Here is a 27,467-nt window from a genome sequence, read left to right on the forward strand (position 1 = left end):
ACATTTCTATAGGCTATGCAATTGCGTGAGAAAACAGACTGATGGCCTCTATTAAAAAGAGGAGGATCCCATCAGCTTTCTATAGACTAGGCCTACTACAGTGGGGAGAACAAGTATTTGATACACTGCCGATTTTGCAGGTTTTCCTACTTACAAAGCATGTAGAGGTCTGTAATTTTTATCATAGGTACACTTCAACTGTGAGAGACGTAATCTATGATTTTTAAGTAATTAATTTACATTTTATTGCATGACATAAGTATTTGATCACCTACCAACCAGTAAGAATTCCGGCTCTCACAGACCTGTTAGTTTTTATTTAAGAAGCCCTCCTGTTCTCCACTCATTACCTGTATTAACTGCACCTGTTTAAACTCGTTACCTGTATAAAAGACACCTGTCCACACACTCAATCAAACAGACTCCAACCTCTCCACAATGGCCAAGACCAGAGAGCTGTGTAAGGACATCAGGGATAAAATTGTAGACCTGCACAAGGCTGGGATGGGCTACAGGACAATAGGCAAGCAGCTTGGTGAGAAGGCAACAACTGTTGGTGCAATTATTAGAAAATGGAAGAAGTTCAAGATGACGGTCAATCACCCTCGGTCTGGGGCTCCATGCAAGATCTCACCTCGTGGGGCATCAATGATCATGAGGAAGGTGAGGGATCAGCCCAGAACTACACGGCAGGACCTGGTCAATGACCTGAAGAGAGCTGGGACCACAGTGTCAAAGAAAACCATTAGTAACAAACTACGCCGTCATGGATTAAAATCCTGCAGCGCACGCAAGGTCCCCCTGCTCAAGCCAGCGCATGTCCAGGCCCGTCTGAAGTTTGCCAATGACCATCTGGATGATCCAGATGAGGAATTGGAGAAGGTCATGTGGTCTGATGAGACAAAAATATAGCTTTTTGGTCTAAACTCCACTCGCCGTGTTTGGAGGAAGAAGAAGGATGAGTACAACCCCAAGAACACCATCCCAACCGTGAAGCATGGAGGTGGAAACATCATTCTTTGGAGATGCTTTTCTGCAAAGGGGACAGGACGACTGCACCGTATTGAGGGGAGGATGGATGGGGCCATGTATCGCGAGATCTTGGCCAACAACCTCTTTCCCTCAGTAAGAGCACTGAAGATGGGTTGTGGCTGGGTCTTCCAGCATGACAACGACCCGAAACACACAGCCAGGGCAACTAAGGAGTGGCTCCGTAAGAAGCATCTCAAGGTCCTGGAGTGGCCTAGCCAGTCTCCAGACCTGAACCCAATAGAAAATCTTTGGAGGGAGCTGAAAGTCCGTATTGCCCAGCGACAGCCCCGAAACCTGAAGGATCTGGAGAAGGTCTGTATGGAGGAGTGGGCCAAAATCCCTGCTGCAGTGTGTGCAAACCTGGTCAAGACCTACAGGAAACGTATGATCTCTGTAATTGCAAACAAAGGTTTCTGTACCAAATATTAAGTTCTGCTTTTTCTGATGTATCAAATACTTATGTCATGCAATAAAATGCAAATGAATTACTTAAAAATCATACAATGTGATTTTCTGGATTTTTACAGACCTCTACATGCTTTGTAAGTAGGAAAACCTGCAAAATCGGCAGTGTATCAAATACTTGTTCTCCCCACTGTATATTTATTTCTCAACTTTCCTAATAGTAAGCACATTGCTTCTGTTTACAACAGGATGGCATGAAAATGAACCACGGATATAGCGTCTTCCATTCACTATTTAAGTGCATAGATGAAATTTTTTCCCAATGTTCCGAGACCGGTGCATGATAACAGTCCATTCTAAATCAAAACAAGCCCACTGACAAAGAAATGATCAGTCTATAATTTTAATGGTAGGTTTATTTGAACAGTGAGAGACAGAATAACAACAAAAAAATCCAGAAAAATGCATGTCAAAAATGTTATAGAAAGATTTCTGGCTCCCAGGTGTCTTTTATACAGGTAACGAGCTGAGATTAGGAGCACACTCTTAAAGGGAGTGCTCCTAATCTCAGCTTGTTACCTGTATAAAAGACACCTGTCCACAGAAGCAATCAATCATTCAGATTCCAAACTCTCCACCATGGCCAAGACCAAAGAGCTCTCCAAGGATGTCAGGGACAAGATTGTAGACCTACACAAGGCTGGAATGGGCTACAAGATCATGGACACTGGCCACAAAAGTCATGGATTTTTTTCGGGGGCATTACGACAACACAAGGGGATGCTACCGGGAAATTCGCGGCATTATAATGGGCTTGTCAAATTGTGAATGAGAGACTGATGAAGTGTGTACAGCCTGCGCAAAAAACAAAGTAGAGCTCATGCCTTTCATGCAACTTTTTTCAAATCATCATTAGAGTCACATCATGCAGCCTTAGAATGTATTAAAAAGCAAAAAACATATAGCCCAACGTCTGTATCACAACTAAAGTGGCCAAAAAGCTTCTTAAAATTAAGCACATTAATCCGCTTTGCAACGGTTGTAGAGCCTAACTGGTATTCATATGCAGCGCGTGAATTTCAAGTTTGTGGAAGATACATTTCAACATAAAAATGCACCTTTATAATAAAAGTATTACATGTATAAGTGCATTTGCAGTCACTTTTGAGAATGGTGTTTTCCTGCTAATGGAACATTCACGCTTATAGCCTACTGCCGTGTGCACATTGCTGCGCTTATAATGTGAAGAAATATCCTAATAGTTTATCAACATTTTAAGCTAAACGTTCTAATCTGTTGCGTCAGCCTCATTACTTAAAAAAAGTTTTTTGATGCTGGTGGTTGTATTAATTTGGGATCTATCGCATCCCACAACTGTCCCAGACTATGTTTGGAATATTTATTTCTCGCACAGAATAGGTCAACTTTTGTACTATAGGGGATAGTAGATTGACATAGCCTAGTGCTTTTGCTGTTCATTAGGCCTACTCATCTTGTTGGCTGACGAAAAGTAAATGTGGACAGTTCTTCCAATATCTTCAGTATGCGCCTCGGAATTGGATAAGGACTTGTGCAGTTGTGTCTCCGATGTGTCTGTCTTCACTTGTAGCCTGTGAGAAAGACACAGTCACTTGACAGAGAGCCATGTGAGTGTGTCACAATCGTTGAGAGACGGGTCAGACCAAGGTGCAGCGTGAAAAGCGTACATGTTTATTAACTAAATAAACATAAAACAAAACAAGAACCAACGTAAAGTGAAGTCCTCAGGCTATACACATACAAGCCTAAACGGAACAAGATCCCACAACTAAGGTAGGCAACCAGGCTACCTAAGTATGATCCCCAATCAGAGACAACGAGCGACAGCTGTCTCTGATTGGGAATCACACCCGGCCAAACATAGAAATACAACCTAGAAATGCAACATAGAAATAGACTAACATAGATCTCAAATAGACACCCTGACTCAACAAACAAGAGTTCCATAGGTCAGGGCGTGACAGAGTGAGAGGTGCTTCGGTGTGCCAAGCCTGGAGAACGGAATTATAACTATTACATTCAGCCCAAGGGCACAATGCCCACTGGCCGCAAAAGGCATGGATTTTTTTAGGGGGCATTACGGCCACACAAAGGGGATGCTGCCGGGAAATTCTAGGCATTATCAAGTGCTTGTCAAATTGTGAATGAGAGACTAATGAAGTCTGTACAGCTTGCACAAAAAACAAAGCAGAGCTCATGTCTTTCATGCAACTTTTTTCAAATCATCATTAGAGTCTCATCATGCAGCCTTAGAATGTATTAACAATCTAAACATGTAGCCCAATGTTTGTATCACAACTAAAGTTACATAAATAACTCTAAATTAAGCACATAGGAGTACCTGTTTCTTTGTTAACCGCTCAAAACAGAATAACCGCATGTGCGCAGTCCCTCAAATATTTTGGAGAAAATATCCTTTCTATTTTATTTCAGCTATGTTAATATTCTTCATTCTATAAAATATTATAATATAATGCCATGCAATTCTAAGCAAATTTTGTCTGCTAAATTAACTAGTGTAGCCCACATTCATATGGCATAGCCAGATCAGGGCCTAATATCAGGACAAGTCAAGAGTATGCTATTCTGTTCTTCTGAAACAGACTACATTTTCTTCATATCATGTTTCTTTAGACCTGTCTAAAATAAATAATGGATTTATTAGACTTTTTTAAATGTAGATATTCCAAAGGTCTGCATCTGTGGCTTGTAGGCTATGTGTGGAAGCCAGGAGATGCTAAATGTGTTTATGTTAATTAACAGTCAATTACCGTGAGACCGGCAGTTATTTGCTTGACAATCACTGGCTGACAAAAGTTCATCACCGCCACATCCCTACTCACCACCTTCTGTAGCGCCTTGTGGTCGGATGCCTTGCAGTTGCTGTACCAAGCTGTGATGCAGCCAGTCAGGATGGTCTCAATGGTGCAGCTGTAGGGCCTGAGGGCCCTTGACAAATCTTTTCAGCCTCCTGAGGGGGGAGAGGCGCTGTCGTGCCCTCTTCACAATTGTGTGGGTGGACCATGTTAGTGATGTGGACACCGAGGAACTTGAAGCTCTCGACCCGCTCCACAACAGCCCCATCAATGTGGATGGGGGCGTGCTCGGCCCTCCGTTTCCTGTAGTCCACAATCAGCTCCTTTGTCTTGCTGATGTTGAGGGAGAGGTTGTTGTCCTGGCACCACACTGCCAGGTCTCTGACCTCCTCCCTATAGGCTGCCTCATCGTCGTCGGTGATCAGTCCTACCACCGTCGTGTCGTCAGCAAACTGGATGATAGTGTTGGAGTCGGGGACTGAGGGCCACCCGTGTTGATGGTCAGCATGGCGGATGTGTTGTTGCCTACCCTCACCACCTGGGGGCGGCCCGTCACGAAGTCCAGGATCCAGTTGCAGAGGGAGGTGTTCAGTCCCAGGTCCTGAGCTTGGTGATGAGCTTGGAGGGGACTATGGTGTTGATTGCTGAGCTGTAGTCAATGAACATCATTCTTACATAGGTATTCCCTTTGTCCTGGTGGGTTAGGGCAGTGTGCAGTTCAATAGAGATTGCGTCATCTGTGGATCTGTTGGGGCGGTATGCGAATTGGAGTGGGTCTAGAGTGTTTGAGATTATGGTGTTGATGTGACCCATGACCAGCCTTTCAAAGCATTTCATGGTTAAGATATGAATGCTACGGGACGATAGTCATTTAGGCAGGTTACCTTGGCGTTATTGGGCACGAAGACTATGGTGGTCTTCTTGAAATAAGTTGGTATTACAGACCGGTTCAGGGAACGGTTGAAAATGTCAGTGAAGACACTTGCCAGCTGGTCAGCGCATGCTCTGAGTACGCGTTCTGCTATTCTGTCTGGCCCCGTAGCCTTGCGAATGTTAACCTGTTTAAAGGTCTTACTCACATTGGTGATGGCGAGTGAGATCACACAGTCGTCCGGAACAACTGGTGCTTTCATGCATAGTTCGGCATTTATCTTGTCTGGTAGGCTCGTGTCACTGGGCAGCTCGCGGCTGGGTTTCCCTTTGTAACCCGTGATAGTTAGAAAGCCTTGCCACATCCGTTGAGCTTCTGAGCCGGCGTAGTAGGATTCGATCTTAGTCCTGTATTTACACTTTGCCTGCTTGATGGTTCATCAGAGATCGTAGCAGGATTTCTTCTAAGCATCAGGATTAGTGTAATCCATGGCTTCTTGTATGTACGTACGGTCACTGTAGGGACATTGTCGTCGATGCACTTATTAATGAAGCTGGTGACTGATGTGGTAAACTCATTGTTATCAGATGAATCCCGGAACATATTCCAGTCTGTGCTAGCGAAACAGTCCTGTAGCGTAGCATCCGCTTCATCAGACCACTTCCATATTGAGCGCGTCACTGGTACTTCTTCTTTGAGATTTTGCTTGTAAGCAGGAAGCAGGAGGATAGAGTTATGGTCTGATTTTCCAAAGGAAAGGAGAGCGAGGGCCTTGTATGTGTTTCTGTGTGTGGAGTAAAAGTTTTGTCACCTCTAGTTGCACAGGTGACATGCTGGTAAAAATGAGGTAAAATGGATTTCAGTTTCCCTGCATTAAAATCACAGCTTGTTGCGTGCGGTCTAAGTGCCAGTGGTGGTAAATAAACAGCGAAGAAAAATCTAGATGAAAACTCATAAATAGTATGATCTGCAGCTTGTCATGAGGTATTCTAACTCAAGGCTTCCTTAACATTAGAGAATGCGCACCAGCTGTTGTTAACAAAGAGACACACCCCTCCTCCCTTTGTCTTACCAGAGTCTTCCGTCCGTTCTTGACGATGCATAGAAAAACCAGCGAGATGTATATTATCCATGTCCTCGTTCAGCCTCGACTCTAAGAAATATAGAATATTACACTTTTTAATTTCCCATTGATAGGATAGTCTCAAACTGAGCTCATCCAGTTTGCTCTCCAGTGACTCCATGTTCACCAATAGAACAGAGGGCTATAGCGGTCTATTTGCTCGCCCACGTAGTTTCATCAGGATTCCGCTTGCCTGCCTCTCTTTCGCCGCTGTTTCCTCTTTCGAGTCCCCGGGATTTGGGCCTGGGTCCGGAGTAAGCAGAACATCCAGAGCTGCAGAGTCGTTTAAGTAATCATTTTCATCCAAATCGAGGTTAGAGGATGTTTCTTGATTCCAGCTTCAAGGTTTAGATGAATATGCAGTCTGAATACAGTAAATGCAAATTGATTTGATATGAATTTGGATCTTATCATCAAATAAATTCAATCCAATGTGTTTCCACTTTGCAGGCTACATTGTCTATCCAGACTGTGTCAACTCGTCAGGGGTCTGTTGTGAGGTTGGCATTAAGACAGCCAGGTCCCCAGTGTCCTGGCCTCTACCCTCCCCTCTCCCTCTCTGTCTGGCTGAGGAGATCTATGATGGACAGATTTGGTACTGTGTGTATGGTGCCACTTCAATCTGTGCTCCACTGTCCTGGCCTATCACCCCGCTGTCTGCAGTCTCTGGCCTCTGAGGCCTTTGACGCTCCCGGGAGGACGTATGTCCCGTGGTGGTACTGGCAGAAGTGTGTGTGGAGTCGGACTGCTCAGAGCCTTATCAATGTCAGGAGGCTCAGCCAGGCTCTCCATGCTGCCTTGTGCTCTGACAGACAGGCCCTGCATGGCCCAGGAGCCCCAGTGTCAGAGTTGGCAGTGGAGGCAGCGTCAGAACAAAGACTGGTACGCTGCACATAACCAGGCTGAGGCAATACACCCAGCATCACCCTTCTTTGAATGGCCTTTGGTTTTTGGGTCAGTGGATGTGTGGTTTTGTGGAGCGACTAAAAGCAATCTGTCTCACTCTCCAAATGCCATGAAGTTTACATTTGTTTGCCATCCATTTAAGAGAATACGGGGGGGGGGGTGCTGTTAATAAACGCAGAGAGATAAAGAGTGAATGTAAGGGGAAAGATTAAGAGTGAGAGAGAGACACTGTATGCCAGAGGATTCGAGTGATAGTGAGGTAACAATGGTGTTGGTGGAGGTGGGCATCTGTGTAGCGATGAAGTGATACAGCGGAGTGGGCCTACAGAGTGATAGAGAGAGCTAGAGTCTCTCTGAGTGTGATGTGATCTGTATCAGTGGGGCAGGAAGTACCCATCCCCAGGGGAGACAGCAGGCAGAACAGGCTTTACTCCCCCCCTGCCCCCTCTTTGTCCCGGCTCCCTCTGCCCTGCCCCGCTACTCATCAGCTCTTAATCCACTTTTGATAGCTTTCACAGCACCCTGTCCACCACAGGCATACACCCAGGCACACAAATGCATGCAACCACACGCACGTACCCACACACACACACACACACACACACACACACACACACACACACACACACACACACACACACACACACACACACACACACACACACACACACACACACACACAGAGAGAGAAACGTAAAGACACAAATATATTATACTGTATCAATATTTTGAATATCTGTTTATTTTATGGTTTGTTGATTTTTTATTATTTTAGATTATTTTATATGTAAAATTCTACCTGGCACCCTAAGTAGTTGTTCCATTCAGTTCTCCAGCATGACACCTTTATTGATTCATGTTTTCTCTATGAAACACCCCATGATACTGAAAATAACCTAAGTGATCTAACAGGGATGGAACATAGGAAAAATGGGATGCTTTCAATGTCAAAGTTTCAGAAGACATTTCTTCCCCCAAAAATGAAAACATGACTTCATTCAGTGTTGGTGTATTTTCCAACCTTGTAATTTAGAGCAAATATTTAAAAAGACGTGATCATGTACATCAGGAACGGGATGCCCACAACTTTGCATTACGGTGACCACACCCACTTGTCGTGTTGTTTGTTTTGTTAACCATGACAACTGTCTGTGGGCTGCGTCGCTCTCGGATTAGATTCTGAGCAGGAAGGAGAGCGTGGGAGTACTGGTGTTTTTAGACCATGTAAAGCTGACTCATAAAATCCTTTAGGAAGACCGTTGTCTATCACATTTATTATTGATGGATGTGATGGCAAATCCACTAGTCAAGCGGGGTGAAACTAGAATCTAGACAAGTCATCATGACAACCCAAAGACAGCACGAGTTAGGGCATGGAATATTTTAGTATCACTTTTAAATTCCAGTGTGCAGCTGGACTATAGTTTTACCAGGGTAATAGAGGTCAAAGAGGTCATGTTCCCTTCAATCATCTCTATCTGATCCTCTCCTCTGTCTGTCTGTGTTCCTCTGTCAGGAATGCACACTGTCCTCACACTAGCTGGGTTGATTCTGGCTCTGTCCATCCCGAGTGCCAGGCCCGAGTCGGCTGAACTGAGGTTCCTGGGACAGACGGACTTCGTGGTCAACGAGAGCAGCCGCACCGTGGTCCGTCTGGTAGTGGAGAGGATCGGAGACCTGGTCAACGTGACCGCGCTGGTTCTGGTAGGACCGGTTATAGGAGGACTGTTTTAGGTCACCTGTTGAGTGTCCGACCTAGTGCTATCTCGATACGTCTTTGTGTGTTCATGTAATCTCCTCTAAACTGGCTTTAGCCTCTCTGACCCAAGTCTTGTAGGGGACAGTTGTGGCTAAGTGTTGTTAAAGCAACAGTGACTACCCATGATTAGCAGCACACAGCAGTAGGGTATCACAGCCTTAACCCAAACCCCTGGTTTCACTGATCTGTTCCTGAGTTTTCATGTGCAGTTCTCCTTAGGGGAATAGATCAGTGACCTTTTTACTGTGGGAGGTAGTGGGTTACATGAAAGGCCAACGTCTGCAGTTATTGTCACCCACATCAGAATGTGTGTCTGCTCCCACATGGAAGCCAGTGCCTGCTCCCTCCCCATGGGTGTCTGGGAAACTGGTGGCCTGGCTGGGACTTTCCCAGGCCTTATATTGTTTTTACAGTTCCTTAAATCTCAGTACTATATCCCTAGAGAATGAAACACAAAGTGTAATCTTCTGTTTCAGCAGTTTAGTTGACCCCAGCATTCTATATTTGTGTACAGGCCGAGTTTGTGTGTTTGTCTGGGTGTTCAAGTGGTAAAAGATCAAGCCAAATGATGACAATAACGATGACAACATCAACTGTCCTTGTTGCTTCCAGTTGGAGGGAGATGACACGGGGGACTTTGAGGCCACCACGGCTGCAGCCTTCCTGCTGTCCTCAGAGGCCAGTAAGACCATCTTCATCGCAGTCAGGGACGACGAGCTGCCCGAGGCCGATGAGACCTTTGTCTTCAACCTTAGGCTACAGGTAACGGAAAGAGTGTGTGTTGGGTTGGGTGGTCTGTGTGCATGTGTGTGTCAGCGGTCATTCAATGTCAGTGGTTGTTATGGTTGCTCATGTGTTAATATGTGTGTGTGTGTGCGTTTGTATATATGTTGTAATGCTCATGACTGTGTCTATGAGTGAAAAATGAGGCCTCCTTCATTTGGCCTCCGATGTAGAACCTTAGTCAGTTATCCCACAAAGATCTCTAGTGTTCCCATCCTGTCCCTGAGTGTCTTAAACCCTCACCCTGGTCCAACCACTGCCTAGTGGGGGACCCGGAGCCCCACCTTTACAACCCCAGCAGAAAGACTTGAGAGGCCCTGGATGCCCTTTGATGTGTTTCTATAGGGCTTCTCCAGGGCTAGGCCACTGAAGAGAGCCGCGCTTAAAGACACCTTTGTGAGCAGAAAGCCAATTTGACAGCCAAGGCTTCACCACACAGTAGATTAAAGCCCAGTCAGGGGCTTTGTGAAGTCACAGGAAGGCAGCCGTTTCACACCATCAAACAGACCAGAGAAACCAATGTGCTTCCTGTAGCTGGGGACCGTGGTAGAGAGGGAACATGCTAGAGAACATATCGGAGGATTCCCTCACACTCGAAGGGTATAATCTAGAGCCTGACATGGGTGTAGGCGGCCATGGCATAACCAAACAGCATTGGGTTCTGTAGAAAGAAACCTCTCCCACGATGCAGAGAGAGTATTTTTTTTTTTTTGTGGTGACGCCGGCTGTGCAGGATGCCTTACACCTACAGTCCTATTGCCATGGTGTCATTAGCAGGCTGCCGTCATGTGATCGATGATGAAGGGCCTGGCTTCTACTGTATGCCTGTCCACACGCTCTGACTAATCGCTCTGTGAAAGACAGGCAGGACAACCAGACAAAGGTCTGGCTGGATGATGAGCTACGTGCCTAGGGCCCTCACATATCAAGCACAGGTTACGAGAGGATGATGGCTTGGTGAATCAGTCATTTCTGACAAGCAGAAAGCTGTTAGGCTCGATAAATTCCAGAATGATGGAATACAGTTGTTTTGGACAGGATGGGATTGGTTGGAGATGAGAGGGTTTGGTGTTCTCTTTCTTCTTTTGAGTAATTTTGTAATCACTGGCTGGGCTACACTTGCTGTATTGCTGGATCAAGCTTATCTTTTATATAATAGAGGAAATGTAGAATCCAGATAATCCAAAACACAGGGAGAGCTGTAACTGAGTTTAGCACAAAATCCCAATGAGCTCAGCAAAAAGTCCAGGAACGGTCCTTCATACTGTAATGCTACCACCCTGCTTGGCAAGACTATGACAGGTTCTGCCCACTCATCCTGTGCATACTGCTAGGGTCTGGGTTGGGGGTGCAGGGCACGGCTGGGCTGGGCTGGGCCATGCTGGGGGGCTGGGATTCCTGTGGAGGGTTGGTGGTTGGTGGGCTGTGTTTGTGTCCCAGAGGGAACGGGCCCCTGGCAGGGCCTGCAGGCTGGATTGTGAGAGCGTGTGGATTCTGTGTCTGTGTGTCGGCCACGACAAGAGCTCAGCCCCTGAAAGAAAGCTCTGTTACAGCTGGGAAAAGCCATGTCTGAATAGAGAGGTGAAAGCAGAGGGGCTAAGCTCTTTCTCACTCAGTCTCATACACACACACACACACACACACACACTTGCATGCACGCCCGCAAACATACACACTCGCTCGCACGCACGCACACACACGCACACACACACACACAATGGTTCTGCGTTGGGTGCACTGTTTGTGTGTCTAGCCGAAATAACGCCCTTTTTGAGGGGAAAGAGTTGCATTTTTTAAATAAGGTTATCATTGGTAATAGGTCTTTATTGTTCACCTGATTTGGATACATATCCCAAGCAACATATAGTTAGGGCAGGGGTAGTTTAAGGTTAGTCAACCCTATACAGTCTTATCAGGGGGTGCCAAGCATCAGCAGTCAGGCAGGATTCAGGTGTACAATGGTGGTATTTATTTACAGGTGCAGGACCCCTATAAAAATAGACAGTTTGAGTTGCCTATAACTTTGTCAGTGTCAACAATTCCTCACACACAGATTAGCAGTTTAGCAGCAGAGCCCTGGGATGTACATGTCACCCCAGGCTTAGCTCTCTCTTGAAATGAGTGCGTGAACAGGTTAAAAGCCCTGCATCTAACACTGGAATAATCCAAAATCTACCTAAACAGGTAATACATCAATTAACACGAATAATTCCCTTCACAATCAATACTCCTCAATAGTTATCATAACAATGGACAATACATTATACATTTCAATATATCAGTACATAATATCACATAAACATTCTACAAATAAAGATAATATGTAGGCCTAAACACTGCTCAATCAATAAAACATTCTAATTACTGAGCGTGTGCACCTGCTGGATAAATGTGGACGTCCCCAGCGCACATGCGCTTTACAAATCAGTCCACATCCACAAACAATAAGAGGTGGTGGGTGATGAGTAGGCCTACGGGTTGGTGATACAATGTAACTTAAAGATGCAGTAAGTCATGTCAGAAGCTAGCAGAGTATTTACTTACCAACAACAGCTGCAAATTCCAATAAAATTACATCACATTTTTAAGTTATCATGTATTTATATACACTACCGGTCAAAAGTTTTAGAACCCCTACTCATTCAAGGGTTTTTCTTTATTTTTACAACATTCTACATTGTAGAATAATAGTGAAGACATCAAAACTATGGAATCATGTAGTAACCAAAAAAGTGTTAAACAAATCAAAATATATTTTATATTTGAGATTCTTCAAAGTAGCCACCCTTTGCCTAGATGACAGCTTTGCACACTCTTGGCATTCTCTCAACCAGCTTCATGAGGTAGTCACCTGGAATGCATTTCAATTAATAGGTGTGCCTTCTTAAAAGTTAATTTGTGGAATTTATTTCCTTCTTAATGCGTTTGAACCAATCAGTTGTGTTGTGACAAGGTAGGGGTGGTATACAGAAGATAGCCCTATTTGGTAAAAGACTAAGTCCATATTATGGCAAGAACAGCTCAAATAAGCAAAGAGAAACGACAGTCCATCATTACTTTAGACATGAAGCTCACTCAACACGGAAAATGTCAAGAAAATCTTCAAGTGCTGTCGCAAAAACCATCAAGCGCTATGATGAAGCTGGTTCTCATGAGGACCGCCACAGGAAAGGAAGAACCAGAGTTACCTCTGCTGCAGAGGATATGTTCATTAGAGTTACCAGCCTCAGAAATTGCAGCCCAAATATATGCTTCACAGAGTTCATGTAACAGACACATCTCAGCATCAACTGTTCAGAGGACACTGCGTGAATCAGGCCTTCATGGTTGAATTGCTGCAAAGAAACCACTACTAAATGACACCAATAATAAGAAGAGGCTTGCTTGGGCCAAGAAACATGAGCAATGGACATTAGACCGGTGGTCTGAGTCCGAATATGAGATTTTTGGTACCAACCGCCGTGTCTTTGTGAGACGCAGAGTAGGTGATCGGATGATCTCTGCATGTGTGGTTCCCACCGTGAAGCATGGAGGAGGAAGTGTGATTGTGTGGGGGTGCTTTGCTGGTGACACTGTCTGTGATTTATTTAGAATTCAAGACACACTTAACCAGCATGGCTACCACAGCATTCTGCAGCGATACGCCTTCCCATCTGGTTTGCGCTTAGTGGGACTATCATTTGTTTTTCAACAGGACAATGACCCAACACACCTCCAGGCTGTGTAAGGGCTATTTGACCAAGAGGGAGAGTGATGGAGTGCTGCATCAGATGTATTGGCCTCCACAATCACCCGACCTCAACCCAGTTGGATGGTTTGGGATGAGTTGGAACACAGAGTGAAGGAAAAGCAGCCAACAAGTGCTCAGCATAGGTGGGAACTCCTTCAAGACTGTTGGAAAAGCATTCCAGGTGAAGCTGGTTGAGAGAATGCCAAGAGAGTGCAAAGCTGTCATCAAGGCAAAGGGTGGCTACTTTGAAGAATCTCATATATAAAATATATTTTGATTTGTTTAACACTTTTTGGGTTACTACATGATTCCATATGTGTTTTTTCATAGTTTTGATGTCTTCACTATTATTCTACAATGTAGAAAATAGTACAAATAAAGAAAAACCCTTGACTGAGTGTGTCCAAACTTTTGACTGGTACTGTATGTTGATGGTATTTTAATGAGTTATTTTGGTAGGCTATTAAATTGTGTTAATTCAACGAAATGCTGAATATATAGACACAGCACTATCACTTTCTAATAGCTTAAGGTAATGAGTAAGTCTGACTTTTCCACTCAGCAAAGCCAATATGCTTAAGCTGCTTAAAAGTACTCTGTGGCTTTAATGGTGGTGGTGATTGCGACAGTCTATTGCTTTAGTGCCAAATGACAGAGCAGACAGAAAGAGCTGAGGTAGGCTGCTAAGAGCTAACCTGAGAGGCTCAATGAGTATGTTTACATGCACACTAATAATTCAATATTAAAGTCATTATGGCAGTAGGCCGAGTATGGCAATAGTTATGTAAACTCTTTACTCTGCTTGTCGTAATCGGCGTAAAATCAAAAGTAAGCTGTTTACGAAAGTAAGCATATGCCGATTAAAACCTGTTTATCTGAGCAATCTTTTAAATTTTAGCAGACGCTCTTATCCAGAGCAACTTACAGGAGCAATTAGGGTTAAGTGCCTGGCTCAAGGGCACATCGACAGATTTTTTCACCTAGTCCGCTCAGGGATTAGAACCAGCGACCTTTCGGTTACTGGCACAACGCTCTTAACCACTAAGCTACCTGCCGCCCCGAGGACACGTAAACACCTTAATCAGCGTTCCAGCTGTGTATTTAATCTGTGCATGTGCCAGAACCGGTAGCTCAAGCGTCCCTCTTATGCGCAAGTGAAGTGAGTTCGGAAAAACTGAAAGTATGCATCTCAGAATCAAATAGGCTTCGCACAAATAACATGGTCTAAGGGTAGAACATTTATTTTGATTGCCAATTTTCTGCATTTATTTAAGTCCCATCAGGTAATCTGATTTCAGATGTGTCCATGTAAACAGCATTTTTAGGGAAATCGTTCTTCTTGCAAAGCATGTAAACGTTTTAAATGAACTATTTTATTAATCTGACTATCAACAATTCAACTCCAGTCCACAAGTCCGAAAACGTACAGTTTCAGGACACGTCCCCGTATACTGTATCTCCGATAACGGATCACTTTTGTGCGCGAACATGCAGGGACGTGTATATGTCTGTGAACATAGTTCCACCCACGTACCAGGACATATCTTGAAATTCACGTTTGACGTCAGTTGCATTACATCTCCGTCTACGTCCGCCCACGTCACTCCTATAAATGTCAGTAAATGACCTTGCACTTGCTCAATACTGCACATGCTTATTCGCCCCACTGTATGCTAATGCTACACTCTTAGAAAAAAAGGTGCTATCTAGAACCTTAAAGGGTTCTTCGGCTGTCACAATAGGATAACCATTTCAAGAAACCTTTTTGGTTGCAGGTAAAACCTTTTTGGGTTCCATCTAGAACGCTTTCTAGAGAGGGTTCTGTCTTGTTTTGTACGCTTTGTACAAAATAATAAAATGCAGGACGACAGGATATTTATAAACGTACCTCTTTATTAACTAGCTATAACGTGCATGTCCATGTGTCTCTGGCCATGATCATCTTAGAATGACCTCACCACCTGGGTGGTCTTAACCAATCATTGCACAGTATGATGCATCCAATTACAATTCAGTATGGTGACACATATGAATATTACATCCCCCCTTCTTTTAAAAAAAAGAAAAAATATGTGGAACAATAAAGCGTTTCTTTTGAATATATGCTCTGTAGTTTGAACTCGAGGTAAGTAACCATTTAAACTGCACCAACTGCATCAACATAACAGACAAACAATGATTCAGCATATTGTTATTTTTAGAACAAATATTTCTCAGCAACTCAGCTTTTCACTGTAGCAATGACATCTCAACATATCAAACAAATACAATACCAAAGCATTTCAAGTTAACTTTCAATAACAAGTTTACAGTCTGGAAACTCTTTTAGGGCAGCGATCCGCCTACACCCTTTGACATTTCACAGGTCTAGGACAGCTCTAGGCTTGACCTCTCTTCCTGACCTTGTGTGATATGAAGCTGAGCATGCTTCTGTGTCAGTCAACAGTTCTTGTGGTGTTGCAGGTAAGTATGGTGTATGTTGTGTTGTGTCTGTGTTTAGTCCATCCCGTTCTCTTTCAGGGGAACAGTTCATCTCGTCAGTGTGTTGTTCTTTTGTGTTCAGTAGGTGACGACGATTGCGGCGGTACACCGCTCCTTCTGCGGTGCGAACGTGATATGAACGTTCAGTGTCAGCTGGTTGGATGACGACTGCTGGCTTCCAGTAGCCATGCTCCTGGATTCTAACTGACTCTCCGTCGTTCAGTGGTGGCAGTGGTCTGGCTGACCTGTCGTAGTATCGCTTTTGCTGTTGCTGTCTCTGTGCACGTTTTGCATGCACTTCCTTGTAGCTGACGACCTCAGGTTGCAGCTGCTGGTTGGTGCTGGGGAGGATTGAGCGAAGTCTGCGGCTCATCAACAGCTGGGCTGGTGATTTGAAGTTGTCAACTGGAGTGTTGCGGTATTCAAGGAGACTGAGGTAGGGGTCTCTCTTGTCTGCTTTCGCTTTGTCCATGAGTGATTTAGCGATCTGCACAGATTTTTCAGCAAGGCCATTACTTTGAGGGTAATGTGGGCTTGTGGTGACGTGTGTGAACTCCCATGCTTTTGTGAAGGATTCAAACTCATTTGATTTGTAACAGGGCCCATTGTCAGATATTAAAGTCTCTACAATGCCATGCCTGGCAAAGGCTGCTTTCAGCTTGTGTATCACAGCTGCAGATGTGGTGCTGTGAAGCTTGTCGAGTTCAAAGTATCTGCTGTAGTAGTCCACTGTTATAATGTAGTCCTCGTTGTTCCACGTGAACAGATCGGTTGCCACGACCTGCCAGGGTCGGTCTGGGATACGGTGAGGTAACATTGGCTCTTTGGTGTTCGAGGGGCGTCGTTCAAGACACGTGGGGCATTTACCAACCATGTCCTCTATTTGTTTGCACATTCCGGGCCAAAACAAAATGTCCCGTGCTCTCTGTTTGCACTTTTCCATGCCCATGTGTCCAGCATGGATCTTTGTCAAAATCTCTTCTCTGAGACTGGTAGGAATGATGATTTTCTCTCCTTTGAAAATGATTCCGTTGATCTGTGATAGTTCGTCACGATGGTTCCAGAACTCTGAGACGCTCTGAGGGCATTTTCTCCTCTCCTCAGGCCATCCTGACTGTATGACTTTCCTCAGCTGTGTGAGTTGTGTGTCTTTTTCTGTTTCTGCTCGGATCTCCTTCAGTTTTGTGTCACTAACTGGTAAGTTGCTGTACACAGTGTGCACCTGCATGTCCATGCCTTCACTGAGGCTGCTGTCCTTGTAGGTAAGAAACTTCCTGGAGAGTGTGTCTGCGACAGGGATGTCTTTGCCTGGACGGTGAGTGATTGTGAAGTCGTATTTTTGTAGTTGAAGGATCATTCTCTGTAGCCTTGGCGGGGCTTGTGGTCTGATTCCACAATGACTTGTCGTCCATAGACATACTGATGGAAACGCTTACATCCGAACAGAATGGCGTACAGCTCCTTTTCGATTTGAGCGTAGTTGATTTCACAGTCTGTGAGAGATTTGGAAGCGTAGCCGATGGGTTTTCCTTCTTGCAGTAGCACTGCCCCTAGTCCATACTTTGACGCGTCCACCTGGAGTCTGAGCTCTTTGTTGGGGTCGTAGTAGGCAAGGATTGGTCCTGGTTCTCTCGTGATCAAGTCTTTCACTTTCTGGAAAGCGATGTCGTGTTGGTTGTCCCAGAGGAACTCACTGGACTGCTTTAGCAGCTGACGCAGGGGTGCATTAGCATTGGAGAGGCTGGGTGCGAACTTGGCTAAGTAGTTGACCATGCCAAGCACTGTTTCCAGCTCTGCGCGGTTCTTTGGTGGCTCCATTTCCTTTATGGCTGAGATCTTCTGCGGATCTGGCTTGATTCCATTCGCTGTGAGAAGATGCCCGAAGTAGCTGACCTCTGTAGCGCCGACTGTGCTCTTCTCGGGGTTGAGCCGGACTCCTCTCTCGCGGGACCTTTGCAGCATCGCGCTGAGGTTTCTGTCGTGTTCCTCTTTGGTTCGACCATAGACAAGGATGTCGTCCACAATTGCCACGACTCCGTCGAGGCCTTCCGTACACCTCGTCGATCTTTCGCTGAAACTCGTCTTGGGCTGAGATAATCCCAAAAGGCAGGCGACGGAACCTGTAGCGTCCAACGGTGTGTTGAACGTTGTGAGCTTAGATGACTCTTCTGTGAGCTTGATAGCCCAGTAGCCTGATCTGGCGTCCATGACACTGAAGTAGCGTGCGCCCGCTAGCTTGTGTGTGATGCCATCTAGCGTCGGTAAGGGGTAATGGGGGCGTTTGATAGCCTTGTTCAAGTCTCTTGGGTCGAGACATACTCTGAGCTTGCCTGTCCGTGGTTTCTCCACCACCACTAACGCGTTGACCCAATCCGTCGGTTCTGTAACCTTGGTGACGATGTCAGATTGCTCCATGCTCTCCAACTCTTTCTTCAGACGGGCGCGGGAGAGCAAGTGGAATCTTTCTCGGTGGGTAGATCACAGGGGTTGCGTCTGGGTTAAGGTGAATGGTACATTCTCCTGGGAATAGTCCTATTCCTGTAAAAACATCAGCAAACTCCTCCATGACATTCTCTATCTCTACTGGTGCTGTCACTGATAAAACTAGCTTGATAAGGTCCATGTCTAAACATGCTTTAAGACCTAGCACTGCAGGTGCTCGAGTGTCAACAACGTAAAAGTCCAACATCATGTCCCTTTCCTTGTATTTGCATTTGAGAGTGCATGTGCCTTTTACTGGGAGCTGTTCACCACCATAACCAGTCAGTCTGCGCGTGGTGGGCTGTAGCTCACACTCAGATGTCAAGCTTCTGTACTTACTCAGAGGAATAATGTTTACTTGTGCACCAGTGTCTAGTTTGAATTTTAGCTCTGTGCCTTGTCTTCCTATCTCAATGTCAGCAAAGGCTTGCTCTGTCTCTGATATCTGACTTTTCTGTGTCACTGAATCAATAAACAGTTCATCAGCATTTGACTCTTTGATTGACATTTCATCTTCACTCACTGTATGTACTGTTTTTCCACGGTAAACTCTGCACACTTTTGCAAAGTGATTCCATTTTCCACATTTAGTACACTGTTTGCCTTTAGCTGGGCAATTCCCCTGTTCGCCATGCACTTTGTATCCACAATATCCACATGTTTTGGGGCGTTTGGAGTCTGTGTCGCTCTGTTTTGGAGTTCTGTCTGTCTCCGTTCTGAAACATGCTCTCTGGGCACTGGAGGTGTGCTTTGATGTCTGCCTGACTGCGTGCACTGCTTGTTCACGTGATGCGCTCATGCTGCCGCCTGAAATGGTTTTCATCTGAACCTGTGCTAGCTCGTGAGATCTGGCTATGTCGATAGCTTTGTCCAGCGTTAACTCTGATCCAACATTCAAAAGTTTCTCTCTCACTCGCGGTGATTGTATTCCAAATACAATACGGTCCCTGACCATCTCATCCTTGTTTGCATAATCACAGTCTTTCACAAGCAGACGCAGCTCAGTGACAAACTGTTCAAACGATTCACTAGCGCCTTGTACTTTCTCATGGAATTTGTACCTAGCGAAAATTGTATTGGTCTTTGGCAAAACATATGCTTCAAAACGATCGTAGTATGTTTTCAGTACCTTTGATTCAGCCTCGGTAAGTGTCCATGTGTTGTAAATGTCTCTCCCTTTTTCACCGATCCAGAGGAGCAGGTAGCTGCACTTTTCCTCTTCTCCTCTTTCCTTCAGAGGACCCGTGAACATCAGCTCCACATGCTGTTTGAACTTACGCCATGCATCGGGTAGATTTGTAGACCCCCCAATCCATTCGAGGTGAAGGAACTCCAGCAAAATCCATCTTTTAGTCCTTTTACTCTGACACCATGTCTTGTTTTGTACGCTTTGTACAAAATAATAAAATGCAGGACGACAGGATATTTATAAACGTACCTCTTTATTAACTAGCTATAACGTGCATGTCCATGTGTCTCTGGCCATGATCATCTTAGAATGACCTCACCACCTGGGTGGTCTTAACCAATCATTGCACAGTATGATGCATCCAATTACAATTCAGTATGGTGACACATATGAATATTACAGGTTCTACATGGAACCCAAAAGGGTTCTACCTGGAACCAAAAAGGGTTCGCCTATGGGACAGCCGAAGAACCCTTTTGGAACCTTTTTTTCTATGAGTATAGGCATTGCTAGCTTGCCTTAGTGGCTGTTACTGGTATATTAAAAACATAATTCATTATTTAATGAATGAATGAACACCCTTGCTTAGTGCTGTTGCAGACTCTGGGGCCTTTCAGAACATGTGTTTGTATACTGAGATCATGTGACAGATCATGTGACACTTAGATTGCACACAGGTGGACTTTATTTAACTAATTATGTGACTTCTGAAGGTAATTGGTTGCACCATATCTTATTTAGGGGCTTCATAGCAAAGGGGGTGTATACATATGCACGCACCACTTTTCCGTAAAAAATTTTTTTGAAACAAGTTATTTTTTTCATTTCACTTCACCAATTTGGACTATTTTGTGTATGTCCATTACATGAAATCCAAATAAAAATTCATGTAAATTACAAGTTCTAATACAACTAAATAGGAAAAACACCAAGGTGGATGAATACTTTTGCAAGGCACTGTATAGGCTAGGCCTTCTATATTTCTTTCTTATTTCTTTCCTAATATTAAGCACATTGCTTATCTTTACAACAGGAGTATAGCCTACCTGGCTGGCATGAAAATGAACCAAGGGAAAAGTGGTCCTCCATTCGCAATTTTTTCCCCTGCCACTGTTTTGAGATAGAGTTGAAGTCAGAAGTTTACATACATTTAGGTTGGAGTCATTAAAACTTTAAAACACAAATTTCTTGTTAACAAACTATAGTTTGCCAAGTCGGTTAGGACATCTACTTTGTGCATGACACAAGTAATTTTTCCAACAATTGTTTATAGACAGATTATTTCACTTTATCACAATTCCAGTGGGTCAGAAGTTTACATACACTAAGTTGACTGTGCCTTTAAACAGCTTGGAAAATTCCAGAAAATGATGTCATGGCTTTAGAAGCTTCTGATAGGCTAATTGACATCATTTGAGTCAATTGGAGGTGTACCTGTGGATGTATTTCAAGGCCTACCTTCAAACTCAGTGCCTCTTTGCTTGACATCATGGGAAAACCAAAAGAAATCAGCCAAGACCTCAGAAAAAAAATTGTAGACCTCCACAAGTCTGGTTCATCCTTGGGAGCAATTTCCAAATGCCTGAAGGTACCACGTTCATCTGTACAAACAATAGTACACAAGTATAAACACCATGGGACCACGCAGCCGTCATACCGCTCAGGAAGGAGACGCGTTCTGTCTCCTAGAGATGAACGTACTTTGGGGCAAAAAGTGCAAATCAATCCCAGAACAACAGCAAAGGACCTTGTGAAGATGCTGGAGGAAACAACAGGTACAAAAGTATCTATATCCACAGTAAAACGAGCCCTATATCGACATTACCTGAAAGGCCGCTCAGCAAGGAAGAAGCCACTGCTCCAAAACTGCCATAAAAAAGCCAGACAACGGTTTGCAACTGCACATGGGGACAAAGATCGTACTTTTTGGAGAAATGTCCTCTGGTCTGATGAAACAAAAATAGAACTGTTTGGCCATAATGACCATTGTTATGTTTTGAGGAAAAAGGGGGTAGCTTGCAAGCCGAAAACACCATCCCAACCGTGAAGCACATGTGTGGCAGCATCATGCTGTGGGGGTGCTTTGCTGCAGGAGGGACTGGTGCACTTCACAAAATAGATGGCATCATGAGGAAGGAAAATTATGTGGATATATTGAAGCAACATCTCAAGACATCAGTCAGGAAGTTAAAGCTTGGTCGCAAATGGGTCTTCCAATAGGACATTGACCCCAAGCATACTTCCAGAGTTGTGGCAAAATGGCTTAAGGACAACAAAGTCAAGGTATTGGAGTGGCCATCACAAAGCCCTGACCTCAATCCTATAGAACATTTGTGGGCAGAACTGAAAAAGTGTGTGCGAGCAAGGAGGCCTACAAACCTGACTCAGTTACACCAGCTCTGTCAGGAGCAATGGGCCAAAATTCACCCAACTTATTGTGGGAAGCTTGTGGAAGGCTACCCGAAACGTTTGACCCAAGTTGAACAATATAAAGGCAATGCTACCAAATACTAATTGAGTGTATGTAAACTTCTGACCCACTGGGAATGTGATGAAAGAAATAAAAGCTGAAATAAATCATTCTCTCTACTATTATTCTGACATTTCACATTCTTAAAATAAAGTGGTGATCCTAACTGACCTAAGACAGGGAATCTTTACAACGATTAAATGTCAGGAATTGTGAAAAACTGAGTTTAAATGTATTTGGCTAAGGTGTATGTAAACTTCCGACTTCAACTGTAGGTGCATGGTCCATTCTAAATCAAAACAAATTTCACACATATATTATTTAGTATATGTAAAGACAAGATTAAATCAAAAATAGTCTGATGGGTGACAATATTAGCCTATCACTTGTGAATTATATATTATCACTTGTGAATTATGCCCAGCGTAAAGCAAGAGGCAATGCCTTTTTTTGTTGTTGAGTTTTTCGAATCATAGTTGCACACCTCATGTAGCCTAGCCCATAGGCCTATATGTTTTGATAAGGTTTGTATCACAACTAAAGTGGCCAAGTAACTTCTTAAAATTAAGCACATTAATCCGCTTTACAAGGGGTGTGGAGGCTAACTGGCATACTTAACAGCGCGTCAGTTTTGGGAAGAAAATGTTAACCATAAAAATGCCCCTTTATAATAAAAGCATTTCATGCATAATCACATTTGCGGTCACTTTTGATAATGGTGTTTTCCCGCTAATGGAACATTTGTGCTCATAGCCTACTGCCATGTGCGCATTGCTGCACTTATAATGTGAAGAAATAGCCTAATAGTTTATCAACATTTTAAGCTAAATGTTCTAATCTGTTGCGTCAGCCACTTTGCGTAAAAAATGTTTTTTGATGCTAGTGGTTGTATTAATTTGTGATCTATCGCATCCCACAACTGTCCCAGACTATGTTTGGAATATTTATTTCTTGCACAGAATAGAATAGGTCAACTTTTGTACTATGGGGGATTGTAGATTGACATAGGCTAGTGTTTTTGCTGTTCGTTAGGCCTACTCATCTTGTTGGCTGATGAAAAGTAAATGTGGACAGTTCTTCCAATATCTTCAATATGCACCTTGGAATTGGATAAGGACTCGCGCAGTTGTGTCCCCGATGTGTCTGTCTTCACTTGTAGCCTGTGAGAAAGACCCAATCACGTGATGGAGACCCATGTGAGCGAGAGGTGCTTTGGAGCGCGCAGTACTCAGGGAGAAGGGCACAACGCAGCACTCCGGGCCAAGGGCACAACCCACTGGCTGCAAAAGGCATGGATTTTTTTAGGGTGTGTTACTGCCACACAAAAGGGGATGCCGCCTTGAAAATGTATTAATTGTCAAGTGCTTGTCAAATTGTGAATGAGAGACTGATGAGTTGTGTATAGCCTGTGCAAAAAACAAAGCAGAGTTCATGCCTTTCAAGCGACTTTTTTCAAATCAACATTAGAGTGGCATCATGCAGCCTTACAATGTATTAAAAATAAAAACATAATGCCCAATGTTTGTAGAACAACTAAAGTTACATTAATAACTCTAAATGAAGCATATAGGAGTACCTATTTATTTGTTAACCGCTCAACAAAGAATAGTCGCTTGTACGCACTCCCTCAAATCGTTTGGAGAAAATATCCTTTCTATTTTATTCAGCTTTGTTCAATTGTATTCTTCATTCTATAAGATCATATAAGATAATGGAATTCTAAGCAACTCTTGCCTGCTAAATGAACTAGTGTAGCCCAAAGCCATTTGGCAATGCCAGATCAGGACCTAACATAAGGACAACTCAGAGTATGCGATTCTGTTCTTCTGAAATAGACTACATTTTCTTCATAACATGCTTCTTTAGACCTGTCTAAAAGAAATAATGGATGTATTGTGAAGGTGTAGGCTATATTACATGCGTTTATTAGACTTTTTTTAATGTAGATGTTCCTAAGGTCTGCATCAGTGGCTTGTAGGCTATGGTTGGAAGCCAGGAGACGCTAAATGTGTTAATGTTAATTGTTAGTCAATTACCGTGAGACCGACAGTTATTTGCTTGACAATCACCGGCTGACGAAATTTTGTGGCTGCCACAGCCCTAGTCTCAAGTCATGCATATTCATATAATTAAAGTATGTACTTTACTTTAAAGCCCCACCCCAGATTGAGAGATATTAAAGGGGAATTCCAACCTTTATTAATAATATTCATGGTGAGTCGTCAGGCAATCTCTTTGTTGCCTCTACAGCAGTTCATGTTACACTACATGACCAGAAGTATGTGGACACCTGCTTGTCGAACATCTCATTCCAAAATCATGGGCGTTAAAATTGAGTTTGTCCCCCCTTTGCTGCTATAACAGCATCCACTCTTCTGGGAAGGCTTTCCACTAGATGTTGGAACATTGCTGCGTGGACTTGCTTCCATTCAACCACAAGAGCATTAGTGAGGTCGGACACTGATGTTGGGTGATTAGGCCTGGTTCACAGTCAACGTTCCAATTCATCCCAAAGGTGTTTGATGGAGTTGAGGTCAGGGTTCTGTGCAGGCCAGTCAAGTTCTTCCACACCGATCTCAACAAACCACTTCTCTATGAACCTTGCTTTGTGCACAGGGGCATTGTCATGCTGAAACAGGAAAGGACCTTCCCCAAACTGTTGCCACAAAGTTGGAAGCACAGACTCGTCTAGAATGTCATTGTAAGCTGTAGCGTTAAGATTTCCCTTCACTGGTACCAAGGGGCCTAGCCCGAACCATGAAAAACAGCCCCAGACCATTATTCCTCCTCCATCAAACTTTACAGTTGGCACTATGCATTCGGGCAGGTAGCGTTCTCCTGGCATCCACCAAACGCAGATTAGTCCGTCGGACTGCCAGATGGTGAAGCGTGATTCATCACTCCAGAGAACGCGTTTCCACTGCTCCAGAGTCCAATGGCTGCGAGCTTTACACCACTCCAACCAATGCTTGGTATTGCGCATGGTGATCTTAGGCTTGTGTGCGGCTGCTCGGCCATGGAAACCCATTTCATGAAGCTCCCGACAAACAGTTATTGTGCTGACATTGCTTCCAGAGGCAGTTTGGAACTAAGTAGTGAGTGTTGCAATCGAGGACAGACGATTTTTACGCGCTACGTGCTTCAGCACTCGGCGGTCCCGTTCTATGAGCTTGTGTGGCCTACCACTTCGTGGCTGAGCCGTTGTTGCTCCTAGACATTTCCACTTCACAATAACAGCACTTACAGTTGACTGGGGCAGCAAACTGACTTGTTGGAAAGGTGGCATCCTATGACCGTGCCACGTTGAAAGTCACTGAACTCTTCAGGAAGGCCATTCTACTTCCAATGTTTGTCTATGGAGATTGCATGGCCGTTTGTTCGATTTTATACACCTGTCAGCAACTGGTGTGGCTGAAATAGCCGAATCCACTAATTTGAAGGGGTTTCCACAAACATTTGTATATATACTGTATTTCACTCTGACCTTTATGGTAGTTCCCCCAAACAATTTTTTATATATTGTGAAATTACAGAGATTATTGGTATTATTGGAGTATTGTGAATACAATAGTTGAATTCCATCCACCTGGTTGAAAGGGTCTCCACATGCCTTTGGCTCCGTGCACTGGATGTATCACCCACAAACACCTACCCAAAGGTAATTATAATCAAAGAAGATATGCACCAAGTTATGCATGTGATACTGGCAGTGCACAGAGCTACAGGCATCTGAACTAGAGTAGGAAACATAAATTTTGCCAAAATGTGTACCTAGGTCATGATTACTGTTATTTTCAGTAAAACAGTAAATGCATTTCTTATACAGAGGCAATTAGTGTTCCAGCAAAGTACATCATTAAATAATCTACTGAATAATGGAACTACGGGGGCTATAGCAGCCACTCTAGACCAGGTGGGTGGAATTCAATGTCTGTTTTCATTCTAATCTTCTAGACACAAATATAGAACTTGAAACATGTAATAGGACCATGTATGTACTTTGTATTCCAAGGACCAGGAGTAGTACAGGAGTAATAAACCAAGTGTTTCACAGTAGTCCCCTGTAGCTCAGGTGGTAGAGCATGGCGCTTGCAACGCCAGGGTTGTGGGTTCGTTTCCCACGGGGGGCCAGTATGAAAAATGTATGCACTCACTAACTGTAAGTCGCTCTGGATAAGAGTGTTTGCTAAAAAAATAAAAAATAAATGTTACTTGTACAAAAAGGCTTACCCGCTTTCTCCTCTGGTGACCCTTCTTTGCATGTTTCTCCAAAATTGTGTCCCCTATGTTCCCGCCTCACAATCTCGTAATACAGTAGGTGGCACAAGAACCCGCAATGGATATAAGCACAAGGTTCATTTTATGTTGTTTTGGTGGCCAGGACACCGGTGCAGCGCCTACCTATCGTATTTTAAAAGGGCATTAAACATAACTTTGACAGTTTCACTCTTTTTCTCTCCTGTGTAAACACAGCCTTGTCTCACTAGATGTGTATGTAGCTATGACACCCTGCATTGTATGGGCAACAACAGTATATCTCATTCACTCTATTTATACAGTGCTAATTGTACAAGCACATTATAGAAGAGGCTTGTGTATTAAATGTATCAAAACCCCATGAACAGCTAGCTAACAACAACATAAGCTAGCTAGTAGGGCAAAATGATAGGCTAGCTAGCACCTACCACTGCGCTAGTTAGCGTTAGCGGTTAGCAATTAGCATGGGACCATTAGATTTTCATGAAAAGTAAACTTTAAAATACATATAATTTGCATGGTTCATATGTACACATGTAAATACACTTAACTTGAGCTTCCTTTGTAAAAAATTAAATTAAAATAAATTTAAGAGCCAAAATATTTATAACAGAAATAAAAATAATCTGAGACACAATCTTGTTCTCATTAACTTAGCTACATACAAAGTTAGCTAGCTTAGCTAGCTCACTCGTTTTTCACTCGTACAAAACACTTGATACATCAAATAACCAGAAAACTCATAACAGTTTAGATAAACATGTTATCGCTAGATTTTGAAAACGAAACCATTCTCATAAATGTTACAAACCTGAAAACAGGATAAATATGCAGACAAGGTGAGTTGGCTTCTTTTCACTGGGCTTCTCTTCCACAACGTGACGAAATAGGGATTCACCCGCCTGCAGCCGTTGAACATTTACGTGACGTGCACAGTCCGGACATTTCCAGAAACGTGCTATACCAGACATTCCCGTATCATGCAAGTGTTCGGGGATGCGTGGGAGTGTGCAGGAATGCATGGGAAATTCCCTCCCATGACCGTGCACCTCAAATTTCATGGGAATATAGCAGATCCTCTGCTTTTCATGTAGTGAGACTGTGTGTGTGTGATACATATTTCAG

The 27,467-nt window shown here is 43.8% G+C and overlaps 1 protein-coding gene across 1 annotated transcript in view; it reads left to right on the forward strand.

Annotated features, from left to right (window-relative positions):
- Nucleotides 1-27,467, forward strand: part of adgrv1 (adhesion G protein-coupled receptor V1) — a 230,482-nt gene that overhangs the window by 23,526 nt on the left and 179,489 nt on the right. The window contains exons 2-3 of the mRNA XM_041904508.2: nt 8,709-8,896; nt 9,564-9,713. Of these exons, the coding sequence (XP_041760442.2) occupies nt 8,709-8,896; nt 9,564-9,713 (338 nt within the window). The remainder of the gene's footprint in view (nt 1-8,708; nt 8,897-9,563; nt 9,714-27,467) is intronic.

The sequence above is a fragment of the Coregonus clupeaformis genome, chromosome 18 (assembly GCF_020615455.1).
Source record: "Coregonus clupeaformis isolate EN_2021a chromosome 18, ASM2061545v1, whole genome shotgun sequence".
NCBI lineage: Eukaryota > Metazoa > Chordata > Actinopteri > Salmoniformes > Salmonidae > Coregonus > Coregonus clupeaformis.